General features: G+C 38.6%; 1 protein-coding gene across 1 annotated transcript in view; it reads right to left on the bottom strand.

Annotated features, from left to right (window-relative positions):
• CUNH14orf37 (chromosome unknown C14orf37 homolog) overlaps positions 1 to 17,688 on the bottom strand; it is a gene marked incomplete at its 3' end in the record, with an annotated part of 42,389 nt that extends 24,701 nt beyond the window's left edge. The window contains exons 1-3 of the mRNA XM_008056694.2: positions 16,268 to 17,688; positions 11,333 to 11,584; positions 9,264 to 9,470 (exon numbers count right to left, since the gene is read on the bottom strand). Coding sequence (XP_008054885.2) covers positions 9,264 to 9,470; positions 11,333 to 11,584; positions 16,268 to 17,633 — 1,825 coding nt within the window. The remainder of the gene's footprint in view (positions 1 to 9,263; positions 9,471 to 11,332; positions 11,585 to 16,267) is intronic.
• Between the last annotated feature and the right edge of the window lie 1,014 nt (positions 17,689 to 18,702).

The raw sequence follows: 18,702 nt of genomic DNA on the forward strand, positions 1-18,702 counted from the left end.
GGAACACAAACACACACACACACACACACACACACACACACACACACACACACACACACACACACACACACAAGACACACAGGCATATACACCAATTAAGTGTCTAAGCTAGAGCTAAGTCTCTCCTGACTCTGTAAGTCCTTTTTCTGACTCTGTAAGTCCTTGTTCTGTAACTTTTTTGTGATACTTGCTGCCTTCTATCTTGTATTTCCATTATTTATGTATCTATCTTATCTCTTCTACTAAAACGGGTGCTCCCTTATGAGCAAGATCCACCCCCAATTTTTCTTGGTATTATCTGAATCACCACACAAATCCTTGTTAAACGCACACATAAATGAATGAATGAATAAAACCACTGAATATGTACAAAGCTAGATACTTTAATTAGCATGAGCCATTCTGTATAATTTTATGAGCGTTTAAGGTGAACTTACTAAGCAGTGCTGGGCTAGGCAACTAAGGCCCAAAAACAGATGAGGAAAATCAACTCTACAACATGTACTTAATTGTAATTATACCAACAAATGAATCCCATGTGGTAGAAAAGCACTCCAGAAAAATTAGTGTCAGTTATCTCTTTCCAACAGCAGCATTTGTGAACATAGCTTTATTGCAATACATCACAATATTGATTTTAGATATTTTTGAAATACCACTGGCTATGTGAGCACTGCAGGCAAACATGTGAGGACCACTCTGAGTGCTAAGTAATTGATGTACTACCCTACAGAGCATGCAGGTACTTAAGAACAGGGCTTTGTCATAAATGCCAAAGAGAGCACAATGACTTTGGGACAAGACAAACAAAATGACTTACCATAAGAGGCAACTGATACCTGAAATCATCAGCCATTCTGTGTTTCATAACCTGTCATATAAGGTACTTGACCCCTACCTATCACCACACACAAAAATCAACTCTAAACATATCAAAGACCTAAACGTAAAACCTCAAACTATAAGAACTTTAGAAAACACAGGAGACACCCTTATGAAAATGGAACTTGCAATCAATTCCTGATCACAACCCCAAGTGCCCAGGCCATAAGAGATAAGATAAACAAGTGGGACCTCATCAAACTGACAAGCTTCTGCAAAGCCAAAGAAACCATTGAGAGAGCAGGAAGACAGCCCAAAGACTGGGAAAAAATATTTACCAACTGTATATCTGACAAAGGCCTAACATCTAGGATCTACAAGGAACTCAAACATGCCAAAAAGAAAAAAACAAACAGCCCCATTACAAAGTGGGCAAAAGATAGGAATAGATACTTCTCAAAAGAAGACATATGAGTAGCCAACAGATACATGAAAAAATGCTCAGCCTCACTAGTAATCAAAGAAATAAAAATTAAAACCACACTGAGATACCACCTAACTCCAGTCAGGGTGGCCATCATCAGTAACTCAAAAAACAACAGATGCTGGCGAGGATACAGCGAAAAGGGAACACTTTTACAACGTTTGTGGGAGTGTAAACTAGTACAGCCTCTGTGGAAAACAGTGTGGCAATTTCTAAAAGATCTAAAAATCAACCTCCCATACAACCCTGCAATCCCTCTACTGGGAATACACCCGGAGGAACTCAAATCACTCTATGAAAAAGATACCTGCACATGCATGTTTATTGCAGAATTATTTACAATAGCAAAAACACGGAACCATTCATGCTGCCCATTGAAAGAGGACTGGATAAAAAAAAGTGGCACATATACATGATGGAATATTACACACTCATAAAAAAGGACAAAATTATGAACTCTGCAGCAACTTGAATAGGCTTAGAGGCTATAATACTGAGTAATCTATCAGAGAAACAAAGAACTGGGTATCACATGTTCTCACTCATAAGCAGACTTTGCACAACTATCGAAATATTATAAGAATGGGATTGGCAGTAGTGGGAAACTGCCAGGGAAGGGGGGCACACCTCATCAAAAAGGTTACCTGCATAACAAACATTTGTATACCTAATCCTTAATTGTACCCCACATATTTAAAATAAAAAATTTATAAAAAGATAAAAATAAAATAAAATTTTTAAAAATAAATAAATAAAATGATGCAACGATGTAAGAAAAAAAACTTGCCCTTCTCTAACATATTTGGTAATAAGTATTAGATGTTTCATGGGTTCATGTTAATAAAGACATAAAAGTACTACTGTTTTTAATTTAATCACTATTAAACAGAACAGACAGCTGGGCATAGAGGCTCATGCCTATAATCCCACCACTTTGGAAGGCCAAAGCAGGAGGATTGCTTGAGCCCAGGCATTCCAGACCAGCCTGGGCAGCATAGTGATACCTTGTCACTACAAAAAAAAAAAATCAAAAAGTGAGTCGGGTGCTATGGCATGCACCTATAGTCCCAGCTACTCAGGAGGCTGAGGTGGAAGAATCATCTGAACCCAGGAATCATGCTACTGCACTCCAGTCTGAGCAACAAAGTGAGACCATATCTCAGAATAAAAGAACAGGCATCTTGAGGGAGAGGAAAGAGACTGCATTCATTCACCATTTTTTATAAAATTGAAGGGCATATTCCATGGAATATTTTTTTCCACGTCTTCCTCCACTGTATCTCATTTAAGTGGCACTGTCATTGAGGCAAAATTAAATCAGAATCCAAAGCATGGCCAAGAATAGAAGGCAAAATTTGTGCCCAATCTTAACATAATTAGAGTGAACACTCATAACTGCAAACTACAGGATTACAGGTAGCAGAGAATAATTGATGTTTATCACACTGCACTTGATCTTTAATATTATATACCACACAGCAGCAACCAAAGATAAATCGCACATAAACTTGGTTTCATAAATATGGTCTCCCAGTGGGATTTTGAATACTGTTTCTCATTCATCCATTCAAGCAGCCTTCCAAGTTGTAAAGTCCCATGAGAATAGAGAAAACAATAAGGAAATACTCTGAGAATGAGTGAGTACTGAGGAGGCAAAACAATTGATTTTGTAAATTAAAGGGCAGGTGAAGAACGGACACTTTTCCCATAAAAGTTACATGAGCTCTTAAGTATCCTCAGTGGAGCTTTGAAGAAAAATATCTTGGAAACTTCTCCCTAATGCCACTTAAAGAATGTATTTCCCAACTTGTTTCTGATTAACCAATAAAAAAAGAGACAAAGCATATTGACTTCCATATGAAGCCACCACACTGCCAAGAATATCACTGAATAAAGGTACTTTTCAAACATGACTGAAATTCTTACATTATCAGTAAAGAAAATCCCTAGGAGGAGACAGAACTAAGAACCCCAGACAAGGAAGAAGAGATAACAACACTATCTATTCAGCAGAAGAAACTACAAGGCATTGCAAATAAATATTGGAAGTGCTCTCTGAGGACTGCAGAGACATCCATGAGATTAAATGCACACACATGCAGGCACACATGTGCACATATGAAGACAGGAAAATGGATGTCTCTGAAATAAATTAAACAATGAGTGACAGAATGATGACAGCTCTCTGCTCCATGTATGCTACTTGGTTGGGAAAAAGGAAAAACAGAAACACAATCTTTTAAAACTTAAAAATAAAGACATGGTATTAGAAAAGGAAGGGAAAAAACTGTCCAGAAAGAAAAAAACTGAAGTTAAAGGATATATTTGGCCTTATATCTTTAAAAATCAAGCTTTTTTTTTTTTAAGTTAAACATGGCTCCTCTGTTGGATATCAAGAATTTACAATCTCTTTATATTTTTTTAAAGGTAATTCTCCAGCAAGTCAATTACTGTGAGTTTGTTACATAAAGTCTGCAATAAATGGGCATTTTGAAACAGATGAGAAAATGGGGATTGTTTGGGATAATGACACGAGATTATATAATCTCAACACTCAACACTTATGCCCACAGGAAGATATAAAATAGGACCAGTCAGATCAAGAATTTAAGTTTTCCAGATCAAGGACGCTGGTGTTCCTTTTTCTCTTGCAAAAGAACAGCAAGTTAACCTAGAATCAGCCTAAAAAAAGTTCATGCAAATTTACCATGTTCCCCATCTCTGGTCAGCACCATGGCGAGCACCAGGTAGTTTTCCACTTCCCACCTACCTGGAAGGCCCAGACATTGACTTTCAAATTTTCTTTTTTCTATTTTATTTTTGAATCAGCATCTTACTCTGTCACCCAGGCTGGAGTGCAGTGGCAAGATCATAGCTTTAGCTTACCACAGCCTCAATCTCCTGGGCTCAGACGATTCTTCCACCTTAGCCTCCCAAGTAGCTGGGACTACAGGTGTGCACCAACATGCCCGGCTAATTTTTTAATTTTTTTGTAGAGATGAGGCCTTGCTATGTTGCCTAGGCTGGTCTCAAACTCCTGGGCTCATGCTATCCTCCCACCTCAGCCTCTCAGACTGCTGGGATGACAAGTGTGAACTACCACACCCAGCCATGACTTCCAAACACAGGGAGTACCAAAAATATATACATTTTAATCATTGTTATCTATGTATTACTTTTTAAAGTTGAATTAAATTATGGCAGCAACTGTGCTTTGCTCAACTGTGCTTCCATCATTTTCTTTGACTGTCTTACCTACACATGGTGATGCCAGCATTTATTTGATTACCATCATCTTTTGAGCGAATGTCATACTTAAAATTTGTATACATTTTTTGGTACCCCATATATTAAGGAAGGAGGTGCTGGGAGTAGGAGGGAGGATTGTCAAAGAGTTAATCATAAGCTCTGAGAAATATCTGTTTTAGTACTCCTATCTCCCATGTGTTCTTAAAAAACTAGTATCTGACACAAATAGATCCACAATAGATTTTTCTGAATATTAGGCTGCTGAAGCAATAACCTTCCATTCTGCATAATTATTGTTACAACATTAAACATGGATGAATTTCCATCTTCTATTGGAGATAAACAAAAAGAATAAAATAAGTTTGATTTATTTAGAATAAACAGTTATCCTTAGATGAATTTCAAATATATGGAAAGCAGAACTTCTTAAGTAGGTAAGAAATATTAGAAATAAAATATTTTAAGGAGTTAGCCCAAATGAAAAATTCCAAGTATGTTTTTAAGAGTAATCAGAAATTTTAAGTTGGCATTTTGGAATAGAGAAAAACATTAATATTCAACAAGAGAAGAAAATCAACCTATATAGAGATCATGTCCAAAAACTGATTTATGCAGTTTAAATAAACAAATAAATATGTATATAAAATTTGCCATTATCCTATTTCGAATAAAAAATTTGGAACATTCTTGTGTTTGTATTTCAAAGATTCTGAATACAGCTGTATGCCTGAGATGAGTATAAAGCATTTTTTTATCATTCTGAAAACATATATTCTCCTAAAACAAAACCATACATAGAAGCAAAATGTATTAGACAAGATAAAAAATAAACCATTACTTCTTCAAAAGTCAATCTGCATTTTTGCTGACAAGATAAAAGACTTACTGAAATGTGCACTTACAGAGGCAGGTTTTCTTCAGTAACTAAGAAATGTAAATCACCCCAAAACTTCTGCCACTTAACCAATTCACATCATTCAGGTAGCACATCCATCTTCAGAGATAGTAGGCAAATTCCTCAGAAGCAGACCCCCTTTTATATGTTGCACTGAATCCCTCAAAATGATACGTTCAAGTCCTAACCAGCAGTACCAGTGAATGTGATCTTATTTGGAAATAGGGTCTCAGCATATGTTAATCAATTTCAAACGAGGTCATTAGGATGGGACCTATACAAAATAACTGGTATCCTTACAAAATAAGGAGGGAATTGTGGGCACAAAGACACAGAGAGCCATGGGAAAAATTGGAGTTATGCTGCCTCAAGCCAAAGAACACATGGGCAACACAGACAGATCCCATCTCTACAGAAATTTAAAAACTAGCTGGGCTTGATGGGACCACCTGTAGTCCCAGCTTTTTGGGAGGTTGAGGGAGGCAGATCGCTTAAGCCCAAAAATTCAAAGCTGTAGGGAGCTATGATAGTGCCACTGTATTCCAGTCTGGAGGACAGTGTGAAACCTTGTCCCTCACTCCCCATCAAAAATAAAAAAGCTGCAAGAGGCAAGGGAGGATCCTATCCTAGAGCTTTAGAGGGAGCACAGCTCTGCCTATACCTTGATTTCAGACTTCTAGGCTTCACACTGCATAAGTATAAACTTCTGTTGTTTTAAGCCACGCACTTTGTGGTACTTAGTTATGGCAGGTCTAGAAAACGAATACACTTTCTTAGTCATCATATTGTAGAGATGCTAAAGGAGGAGGGAAGAAGACAGTGCAAGTAGATATAATTGTTAGACTGATTTTGGACTGTTAACTATCACTTAAAAAACAAATAGGGCAGTAGAGTCAGAAATTTTCACCAAGAGTCTCTCTCCTTGGGTGCTTCCCTTTTCCATATTCCATTGAGAAAAATACCTCATTTCCTGAAGAAATGCTTTTGCCCCCTAGCAAGAAGAAAGATATCAAAATAATACATAAATACATCACAGCAATATAAACGTGAAAGGTAGATTGCTTGACATAACTGATACACTGTTCTACGAAGGGGACCCCCCAAAAAACTCATCTATTTTGATGCCTTTTAGTGCTTCTGCCTTTTTGTTGTTGTTGTTTCACCTCTTCCACATTGGCAAAACATTTCCCTTTGAAAACTTTTTTCATCTGGAAAAACAAAAAAATAGTCACTTGGGGCGAGATCAGGTAAATAGGGAAGATAAGATACGGAGGTCATGCTGTTTTGGGTCAAAAACTGCTGAATTTTTGTGGTCTGGGCAGGTGCACTCGTAAATCACTCATCATGAAATGGGCAAACATTGAAAGAATCCCAAAAAAAAATTCACTGAAGCTGAGCACAGACTCTCACAACAATGTTAGCTGGTACACTGATGCCGATGGGTTCCTGAAACACTTACCTAGCAGGGGAAGTCTATAGTACAAGGGACCCATCCTCCAAAAAATAATTCCATTTTGGGGGGTGCCCTCGTAGATAAGAATAGATTGTCTCCCTCTGGATAATCCTATGGTAGAATTAAAATGGTTCACCCAGTCAAAGTTTCAAGCTGCACTTACATTCCCGGACAAGGTGGAAAAACACATTGAAAATGGAGGCCTCCAATAAATCCAGGGGTCTAGTAAGTTGATCTGCTCAAATAAATGTAGTCAACTCAGCTTTCAGAGAAATAGATGCACCAGCTAACTGTAACATTATAAACATATACTAATTAAGCATATGTTGTACCCCTTGATATTTAGGAGAAAAGGTATGCTAACTTAAAATCTTGTCTTAAGTCCAACAATGTAGCAGAAAAAAAAATCTTTTAACCAAAAAGTCTTTTGTAAACCTTGACAAAGATCATAATTTAGATCAAAAACTAACAAAATACATGATCAAAAAGTAGCTAAAATTAAACTGCATACAAGAAAAGAACTAACATTCCAGGATATCTTAAGCATGTCAAGAAAATTCTAGTAAATTTCAATACAACTGCCATCATCTACTAAATTTAGAAAATTATTGCAGTTTCACAAGTATGGATTATTCACAAACATATTTTTTTCTGTGATTTAATGAGCCCTGCTGGGTACAGCTGTCATCTCTAACTCAGGTTAATTTAGGGAAACCTGCTTTCTCCAGATGGCATCAAGGAGAGAAGATAGTTAATATGAGACACTAAACTCAAAGTCATACGGTATTTATCTTCATGTGGAGTGAAAGAGCTGTTAGCCTCTGAGCCCACTTTGATCAATCTCTTAAACCAGCATCTACTGTAAAATTCTCCACACTGCTCCTAAAATGCCATGTTTCTCTGTCAACAGACTACCAGAGTTACCCTGAAAGTCTGCAATAGAGTCTGCTGCAAACCCAGCTCAACCACCTTCTCTGCTGTAGACAAAATATAAAATAAGAGCACATCTTATGTCTTTTACTGCAACAAACACATGGCTAATTTAGTGCCCCAAAGCTCACCTGTCTTCCAGATTAGGTTAAAAAAAAAATTATGTACTATAAATCTCGCCATTTTGCACCTCCAGCCAGGAAATACTCATCTGCCAAAATACTGATTAATTAAGTGGCCATGGGTCATATTTCTAGTTTTCTTATTTGTCCCTAGTTTCTTTTGTATGCTCAAAGCCAGTGTCTTGAAACGTACAATTTGGCATGAATGTCTCAGTCTTAGGAAGTAAAGAGACTGCCTATCTCCAAGTAGTAGCGTATACTAAACCAGAGAGCTTACTAAGGCGGAATAATCCAGTACTGACAATGTTACTAAAATACAATCCACATTAAAACATCCATCCAAGAAAATCTGCTAAGGAAATGCAACTTCTCCATTTAAATCTAGTATTCTCAATCTAGCCTAAATATTGAAATCAACTAAAGCATTCTTTTAAAATGCTGATGCCAGATTCTACCCCATGCCATCTTAATCTGAATCACTAGGAGAAGGACTCAGACACAGGGATTTCTTCAAAGCCCTCCAAGGTAATTCTAATATTCAACTATAGTTGAAAACCACTGACATATACCAGGGTCAGTAAACATGTTCCATAAAGGGCCAAACTGTAAATGTTTTGGCTTTTGAGGCCATTGAGTCTCTGTCACAGCTTCTTAATTATGCTGCTATGGCCCAAAAGTAGCCATAGACAATATGTAAATGTTTGTGCTCTAATACAGCTTTATTCATAAACACTGAAATCTGAATTTTATATAACTTTTACATGTCACAAAATATTATTATTCTTTCAACCTTTTCTCAATCATTTCATAATATGAAAACTACTCTTGACTGGGCATAGTGGCTCATGCCTGTAATCCCAGCACTTTGAAAGGTTGAGACAAAAGAATCCTTGAGTCCAGGAGTTCAAGACCAGCCTAGGCAACATAAAAAGCCCCTGTCTCTACAAAAAATAAATTTAAAACATTAGCCAGGCATGATGGCACATGCCTGTAGTCCCAGCTACTCAGAAGTCTGAGGTGGGAGAACCACTTGAGCCCAGAAGGTCAAGGTCGCAGTGAGCCATAACTGCACTCTAGCCTGGGCGAAAGAGTGAGACCCGGACACAAAAAAAAAAAAAAAAAAAATTCTTAACTACAGGCCTCACAAAAACAGGTGGCAGGCCAGATTTGGCCAGCCAGGCCATACTTTACTAATCACTGATCTATACTGCAGATTGAACATACTTCTACTTAATCTTTTCTCAAAAACATGTGCTCAATGATTCACTTAATCAGTCCTAGAAAAGGTCACCTTCAAAGCATGGATACCTTCAGATTCGAGTTGGTCCAGGCCATAGGAGGCAACTGTATTAACACGGCTAGTGGATGGAATGACTGTTGTCTCAGAGGATGCCTCAGAAGAAGGAAGCACTGGGGAAATGCTGGGGGCCTCCACCATTATTCCAGGCGGTGTTACCGGAGATCCCAGAACTGGGGTGAACTCCTCATCTGACCCTGTGACTGTGTCCACATGTTCTGCCAAACACAAGAGATAGAACTTGAGCCACAAGATCACTATTATAGGAAACGAAAACGCATGCTTTCACTTGTTAGGCAAGAAATAATAAATAAAACCAATATCTTACATATAAGGGGGACCTCAAAAAACCCAGCATTTATTCTTTAAAAACTGTGTATATATTCTTACATGTATAAACTTCAGTCACCTTCAAAATACTCTCCATTTGCTGCAATAAACACCTATCGAATCATTTTTTCCACTGCTCAGAACAGTTTTGAACTCGTCAATTTTGGAGCCTTTTAGTGCTTCTGCTGTTTTTTGTTTCACCTCTTTCACATCAGCAAAACGTTTCCCCTTGAGGACTTTTTTCATCTGGATAAGACCAGGTGAATAGGGAAGGTGGGGCACGGGGTCATACCATTTGGGGTCAAAAACTGCTGAATAATCAGCACAGTGTGGGCAGGTGCATTGTTATGGTGAAAGAACCAGTCACCTGTTTGCCATAACTCAGGACATTTCTTCTAAAAATCGTGACTCAACCTTCTCAAAACTTCCAGATAAAAACTTTGGCTGGGCTGGACTAGGTGGCTCAGCCTGTAATCCCAGCACTTTGGGAGGCCAAGGTGAGTGGACTGCCTGAACCCATGGGTTCAAGACCAGCCCAGACAACTTGGCAAGAACTCATCACTACAATAAATCAAAAATTAGCCGAGCATGGTAGTGTGCACCTGTAGTTCCGGCTACTTGGAAGGCTGAGGCAGAAGGATTGCCGGAGCCCAGGAGGGTGCCTGTGAGTGTGCTACTGCACTCCAGTCTGGGCAACGGAGTGAGACTCCAACTCAAAAAAAAAAAAAAAAAAAAAATCTTTGGCTGGCCATTTGATCTGGAGGAACAAATTCCAAGTGTACTACTAGGGACCCACCTTCCAAAAAGATAATTCCATTTTTTGGGGGGGGTCCCCCATTGTACAGTAAGTTTGGCATTTAGATCAATTTTCCTTTCCCATGTTGCATCAGTTCAGCTACCCAAAGAAAACCCTTTATCTTTCAGGAAAATTCACTGTCTCAAATCAGAACTTTATTTTTAAACTTTAGTCTCGCATTTATTCTATTGACAATATTATGGATGTTGCAGAATTTTATATAATGTATTGCCAAAGGCAAGAGATGAAACAAAAATGTACTAAAATATATGCCCAAGACTACTTTGGAAAGACCGTGTGTCTTTTTCAAAATCAAGCCTAGATCTGCAGAACATGCTTAATTTCAAAGCAGCCAAATATAGGCCTGGGTATTCCCAAGTCTAAAGACTCTAGAACAGTCATAGCTTGCAAACAGTAGTAACTTTCATGCAGACTTGAAAACTTCACTGCCCATAAGAAATCAGAGTATTAGAGAGCCTCCTAGAGAAAAAGCACTCGGTAGTCATTATTTCAAATCCTTAACATAACCTATAAGACAGATGGGTGTTACCTGAAGATGAAAAAAATCAAGGCTTACAGAAGTTAAGAAACTAGCTTGAGGCCAAAATACTAGTGAAGGCCAAAGTTGCAATTCACATCCATATCCTTGCTTTGTTCACCTCATCCCCTCAGCTCCCAGCAGCAGAGTTACCAAACAAGGAGAATGTTTCTCAGAAGGTCTGGCCTTTGCAGACCCAGAGATGAGCTACCAGGAGAGTTTACTCAGGAACTAACTCTTTCAGGCTGGGTCATACCTCTCCAAAAAAAGAGAGCGTTCATCTACCTTTCCAGGCAGGGGGCGTGTGTGTGCGCGTTGGTGGTAGAATCAGCAGCCTCATTCTATTCCTCAACACCTTACAGAAGAGCTCCACCCCCACCCCAAAACACTGAATCCAATACCCCCTCCTTACAAACCTTCCACAGCAGGAGTAACTTCAGGAGACAAAGGGAAGGCTGTAGTTGAAACTGCAGTGGCCAGAGGTTCCCATCTTCTTGACAGCTGAGTACCTCCAGGAACATCAGACACAGGAGAGGAGGTCTCCTTGTCTTCCTCCACCTTGCCACTGTCTCTGGTAACCTCAAGTGTAGAAACCTGTTCCTGTGTCTCCAAGGATAAAGTGGCTTCTGGTTCTTGAATAGCTGTTGTCATCTCTTGAGTGATGATGTCTTAAAAGGGGGGAAACATTTTTAAATAGGCCATATCCCTCTACTTTAAAAAATCACTATACAATTAATATATCAGGAAAAAAAAGGCAGATAGCTATTTCGGGAATTAGGAAAGCAAAGGGAGCAACAAAAATAAAATGCCAGTAAATAAATGTTTTCATTGTTGCTGCTTACAGGAGTTGTGAATCAATCTAAGACAGAGATGAAGAAGTTCACAGAAAAAAACTAGAACAAGCCGGGCTTGGGGGCTCAGCCTGTAATCCCACGCCTTTGGGAGGCTGAGGTGAGTGGATTGCCTGAGCCCGCGGGTTCGAGACCTGCCTGGGCAACTTGGCGAGACCTCCTCTCTACAATAAATCAAACAAAAATCAGCCGGGCACGGTAGCACGTGCCTGTAATTCCGGCTACTTGGAAGGCTGAAGCGGAAGGATCACCGGAGCCCAGCAGGTTGAGGCTGTGGTGGCCGGGAGCAGCCACTGCACTCCAATCTGGGCAACAGAGTGAGACTCCAACTCAAACAAAAAAAACTAGAACAAAATTCAAAACAAAGTAGGAAGCTCAACAGCTGAGTTTCCTTTCAGGCACATGTTTGAATATCAACATAATCTGTTTGTTAAGAAACAAATTATACAGAAGTAAGTTACACTCAAAAATCCTCAGAAACATTTGTATAGAGTATATTAATTTTCACATTTGCATTCCTGAAGGGTCAAGGGAAGCTAGCATTTTAAAATAAAGAATAATAATTACAATATCTAATGTTTACAGTCTATTAAGTGCTGGGTGTACATTGTCTTACTTATCCTTCCATATGTACTAAGGGGAGGTAGATATTAATATAATTCCATGGAAACCATATAGAATAGTGGTCAAGAAAGCAGTCTCTAGAGCCAGTTTGCCTGGGGCTGAATTCTCACTCAGTCATTTACTAGCTGTGTGATCTTAAATTACTTCACATCTCTGGGCCTTGAGTTTTCTTAGCTATAAAACAGGAATGATATTTATTTCATAGAGTTGCTACAAAGATCAAATTAAATAACACATGTAAAACACTTAGTACACCTGATACTTGGTAAGTATTCAATAAATATCAGCTATTATTGCTTCATTTTACAGAACCACTTGGATTTAGAGAATGCAAGGTCTCATAGCCAGTGCTCTTAACCTCGGTGTTAACTATGCCAAGGAACAACTTGGAGTGTTCTCCGTAGATTTTCATTTGCTTTTAGAACAAAGAAATGAAATAGACTTGTAGGGTATGATGTATCTACCAGAGATCTACTTTCTATACAACATTATAATTGTCTCAAACACATTATTAAAGGTCATTGATAAGCCAAGATCTGCCCTCTTCTTATGAAGGTACTATGCTAGAAGTTTCAAATACTACACAGAGAACTACTAAAACCTTAATTTCTAGTAGAACTCATTATCTCTCTTGTTTAAAATACTAGTTCTAGATACAAAGCATGTTAGCAAGGCCAGTAAGTTATACAATGAAAAATAACATTCGAGGGATAGCTTTAAAAAAGTTTTCTCAGGGTTTTCATTGTATATGGGACATCACAGTATATCCTATCACTTTAAAATATGTTTTCTTGAAAACAATTTATTTGCTTTAAAATAACGTGCATGTGTTTGTTTTTTTTACCATAAGCAGTTCCTTTTCTTGGCACTCATCCAATTTAGACTCTTTATTTTCTTTTGAATTGAAGAGATTTTTATATTTGATGGATTGATATATCTGCTTATAGGACAAACAATGTGAGTTAGGGTAAGGTTCTTACATGAGCTTCGAATCTGCACTTTATACTATCGTTTATGTCTTTTCTTTCTCTAATAAGATAATAAATCCCTTGAGAGCTATGATTTATTGTCCTTTTGTATTGCCAGCACCTAGAGCAATGTCTTATTTATCCTTCCATATGTACTAGGGGCGGTAGATATTAATATAATTCCATGGAAGCCGTATAGAATAGTTTGCCACAAGAAAACAATAATATATAGATAAATTTATAATTTTTTTTTTCCCTGAGTTGGAGTCTCATTCTGTCACCCAGACTGGAGTGCCGTGGCCACTCCCAGCCACCGCAGCCTCGACCTGCTGGGCTCCGGCGATCCTTCCGCCTCAGCCTTCCGAGTAGCCGGAATTACAGGCATGCGCTACCATGCCCGGCTGATGCTTTGATTTATTGAAGAGATGAGGTCTCGCTGCCCAGGCAGGTCTCGAACCCGCGGGCTCAGGCAATCCACTAACCTCACCCTCCCAAGGCATGGGATTACAGGCTGAGCTACCGAGCCCAGCTAAATTTATAATTTTAAGCAGTATGCTTTCTTCACATTGCCCTCATTTGTGAAAGCATAAAAAACACTTTTGAGAACAAATATGTAAAAAAAGTCAAAAATCTCTGTCATGACAGTAATGGAAATTTTTTAAATAACCTCCAAAATTCCCCAATATCTCTCACTCCTCCTACTTCCTGTGGAGAAAAATAACATAATAATCATTATAGATCATTTTTCAAACCTGATCTTCAATTGAAATAGCTAAAGAAATAGCTGACTTGGAGGGCTGACTATAATCTCAAGGTGCTCATCTGTTAATAATAGCCAAAAACACCAAGAAATCATTGCATATTCTGAAGAAGATAATGTTCTAAATGGTCCCTCGGTCCTAAAATGATTGTCATTTGGGTTGTTTACTTCAGAAAAATACTTATAATCATCTGAACAGTAAAACTGTTTTTAGCTATTCTATAACTACTGTTGTCAATATTTGCAACCTTTCACATTCTTTTTAACTCTATGGAACCAAAAAAAAAAAAAAATTAGAACAAAAGGAATTACTTGATGGTTCTTCTCTCCACAAAGAACATTTAGAAGCTGTTTGATTTGGACAAGGTAGGCACTCAAGTGGGATAGTTCCAGTCTGAATGGTTATCCTCATTTACTAATACATTGAATGTATACTTATTGAATACCTACTAAGTGCCAGGAATTGTGCTATGTGTTGGGAATAAAAAGAAGTTGCCTGTTAAAAGACCGTAGTTTAGTGAGGCAATGATGACTAAGAAATATATTGTATAACCAAAATAATCAGAAAATTACCAAATCCATTTTACTTTTTAGGCTGTATTAATAGAAGCTAATGCAAGACTAGTATGTAAGGATCATGGATTCAGTTGTGCCTTGAATAATCTGGGGCTACATGACTTAGTGTTTCAGAAGTATAAGTGCTACAAAGAATTGAAGTAAACTTCTTGCTCAGTCATATTTACTATCTTCATAGCCATGTGGATTCAACTTTACGTAAAAACCAACTTGCAAAACATTCTTCTATAAAAACTTAACAGCATACTAGCTCTTTAACACTTTTTAAAAAGTGAATTAAGGTTGGGCGCAGTGGCTCACACTTATAATCCCAACACTTTGGGAAGGTGAAAGGACTGCCTAGGCCCACGGGTTCAAGACCAGCCTGGGCAACTTGGTGAGACCTCATCTCTAAAATAAATTTAAAAATTAGCCAGGCGTGGTGGCATGTGCCTTTCGATCCAACTACTTGGAAGACTGAGGTGGAAAGATCACCTGAGCCTAGCAGGTCAAGGCTGCAGTGGCCATGAGCGTACCACTGCACTCCAGCCTGGGTGACAGCGAGACTCCAACTCAAAAAAAAAAAAAAAAAAAAGGGAATTAGACATATAAAATTCAATCTTTCTTTTATTATTTACCAAATGGTCTTTTAGCATTTCAATTCAATCTCAATAAAACCTTATAAAATGTATTACTAATTTGATCTTTCCATTAATTGGGTTATTTGACTGAAGTAACACATTGTACATATTCCAAAACAATTTGAAATTAGCATGTACCTATTATATTAAGCATTTGCTTTCCAATGTTATCCAATCAGCTACACATTAAAAGAAAAACATCCATCAGCAATAAAAATAAGGTCTGCCAGCTTATTACATCCATAGATGTAAAGGCCAAGAGAAAGTATAAAATGCAGAACCAAGCAAGCTGATGATTTATCTTTCTACCTCTTATTTTTAGATGCTTTGGGGGGAGAAATAAAGTCAGAAAACTCATATAGTTAATACTATGAGATAATATTTACATAAAGCTTTTTTGTAAGAAATATAAGGGACATGAATATATTTTACAGCAATGTGTATGTAAGTATCCAACATTGTTTATTATACTGTTTAAACAAATAGCTAATTATTTCACACGTTCACTCCAGCCTGAGAGACAGAGCAAGAACCCGACTCTTTAAAATAATAATAAATACGCCTTTGGGAGACTGAGGTGAGTGGACTGCCTGAGCCCGCGGGTTCGAGACCCTCCTGGGCAGTGAAACCTCATCTCTACAGTAAATCAAAAAATCAGCCAGGCATGGTAGCGCATGCCTGTAATTCCGGCTACCCGGAAGGCTGAGGCGGAAGGATCGCCAGAGCCCAGCAGGTCGAGGCTGTGGTGACCGAGAGTGGCCACTGCACTCCAGTCTGGGTGACAGAGTGAGACTCCAACTCAAAAAAATAATAATAATAATAATAATAATAAATAAATGAATAATAAATAAAATACTAACAAAAACTTTAACCTAGCTCTAAATTGCTATTTTAAAAAAACATAAAACCAAATTGAAAGAAAGCCTGTTTTCTTGGTTTTTTTTCCTGTTACCTTTCATTGTATTTCCCAACAGTTGATACGCCTCAGACTCATATTCTGAGACAGAAACAGTGGTCTCTAAGAAAATCATAGCATCGTTTTCCTTGGTGGATTCCAAGAAGTCTTCCGTAGTTTGGAGCAGGTTCACAACAGAAACTTGGATATCTTCCATCAGGCTTGTGGGGGTGAAAGAACTTTGGTCAGAGAAGGCAGGTGATCTCTCTTGCCCATGGACCATTAGCAAGGCTGTCTTTGTGTGTGTTTCCCCTTCAGGCAGTCCCAGAGCCACCTCTGAAGCCTCTGTCCAAGGCTGGCCCCCTCCCATAACCTCATGACTCACTTGTGCTGTCTGAGACGTCTCCATTCTCTCCTGAGTCTCTTCATTGTCTCCAAACTTTGCGGTCCTTATCTGGCCTACATTCTCTAATTTGGTGTCATCCCATTCATCACTGAAGACAGAGGCAGCTGGAACAGCTGTGCTGACACTCACTGTGACTTCTGGGACTCCCAGCAGACTGTCCGTTTCTGATTCAACATGCAGGGTGTACTCGGAAGTTGCGAGTGATTGCTTAATGGCACTAGCCTGGGTTTTGCCAGTTGTCATCTGTGAAGGCTTCTCCCTATCAGGTGTGATTTTTCCATGCTCAGTTCCTGCTGTGGGCTCAGCACTAGGAAGATAAGTTGTCCTATGGTCTATGTCTGCTCCAAATTTCTCAGTCCTCAGACTGGTGGTTAGCATTTCTTTAGTGTTCACATAGGATGAAAGTGAATGCCCCAAACTAGCTCCTTCCTGACTTTCAGTTGCAAATAACTGATCATCCACATACTTCAGAAAACCCTGTGTTGCTTCTGTGGTCTCTTCTAAAATGGACTGAGAACTAGTACTCCTAAAAGCTTCCTCCTTTTCACCAATATTCAGAGAAGCAGTTGCAGTAATAGCAATGGTTAACGTGGTCTTGAAAAGTCTGCTTTCAGGAGACATTCCTTCTGGCTGACTGGAACCAAACACCTCTTCACCAGTTGGGATGGCTGGTTCAGTGGCAGTATTAACACTGTGACTAACAGGCTGCATGTACTCAGCTCCTGTAGGACGTGCTTCTTTGTTCACTGAGAAAACTTTATTGAACGATGTTGCTGATGGTCCTGCTGACACTATCTCTGGATCTTCGGAGATCACCAGTTGGGGAGTCTGCTTTGAGGAGATAGAGCTATTTTCAAGGTCATCTGTGATAAACTTCTCGGACTGCCCTTTTTCTGCATGAACATGTGCTATTTCCATCTTTTCCATTTTTGGGAAGGCCAGACATTGTGTGGCAAAGTGGAGAAGTAGAAGGCTACAGAAAGCCAGACAAATGTGCAATCCAACCGGTCTGCTCATAGTGGAAGAGAAATGAACACATAAATTGGCAGAGTTGACAAGTCCAGTAATTGAGTCCTGTAGAAAAATAAAGCATATCAAACTGTCACATAAATATATTTTGTAAACAAGTCCCTTTAAATAAAACCATACATTTTTTAAAAATTCCCTTGACTGTCACATACAGAGATGGCAGGTATGAGAGGGCTGTTCTATTTCTTTGTACCTCTGAGACACAGATGACCCAGTTCATTTTTCCCTGCTGAATTTTGCTGATTTAATTTGGAGCTCCCTAGAAAAAGGTATACACAGTTCAAGTGTTAAGTTCATTGTTTCTCAAATACCTACTCGAAATAAACTACCCTTGGAGTCTCATTTGCAATATTCTCTCCAAATTCCTCTATTAATCATGTAGTCAAATGATTGCCCAAATAGCAACATGTCCAAGATATAAAAGGTAAACCTTACACATGTGCTCAAATAACTTCTTAAGTGTTGTCATAGTCTGAATGTTTGTGTCATCCAAAATTCATATGTTGAAACTTAATCAGCAATGTGATGGTAATAGGAAATAGAGCCTTTGAGAAGTGGTTTCATCATGAGGAGCCTTCATGAATGGGATTAGTGCCCTTATAAAAGCTCCCTCACCCCTTCCACCACATTAGGAAACAGAAAAAAGGTGGTTTCTATGAACTAGAAAGCAGGCCCTACCATATGCCAACTCTGCTGGCACCTTGATCTTGGACTTTCCAGCTTCCAGAACTGTGAGAAATAAATTTCTATTGTTTATAAACTACCCAGTTTATGGTATTTTGTTATAGCAACCTGAATGGACTAAGAAAAGTGTGTCTTTAAACTGACTAAATATCACTATTGAATACAAGACGTCAGTTACTTTCAAGAGTTTTTAAAAGTATATAAGTAATTTTCAATTAAAATATGTCTTTTAGGTCAAGTATGGTGGCTCTCACCTGTAATCTCAGCACTTTGGGAGGCTGAGGTGGGAGTATTGCTTGTGCCAGGAGTTTGAGACCAGCCTGGGCAACATGGCAAGAACTTGTCTCTACAAAAAAAGATCAAAAAATTAGCC

This window comes from Carlito syrichta, unplaced genomic scaffold (genome assembly GCF_000164805.1).
Source record: "Carlito syrichta isolate Samal-C Ts95f unplaced genomic scaffold, Tarsius_syrichta-2.0.1 Scaffold302449, whole genome shotgun sequence".
Lineage (NCBI taxonomy): Eukaryota > Metazoa > Chordata > Mammalia > Primates > Tarsiidae > Carlito > Carlito syrichta.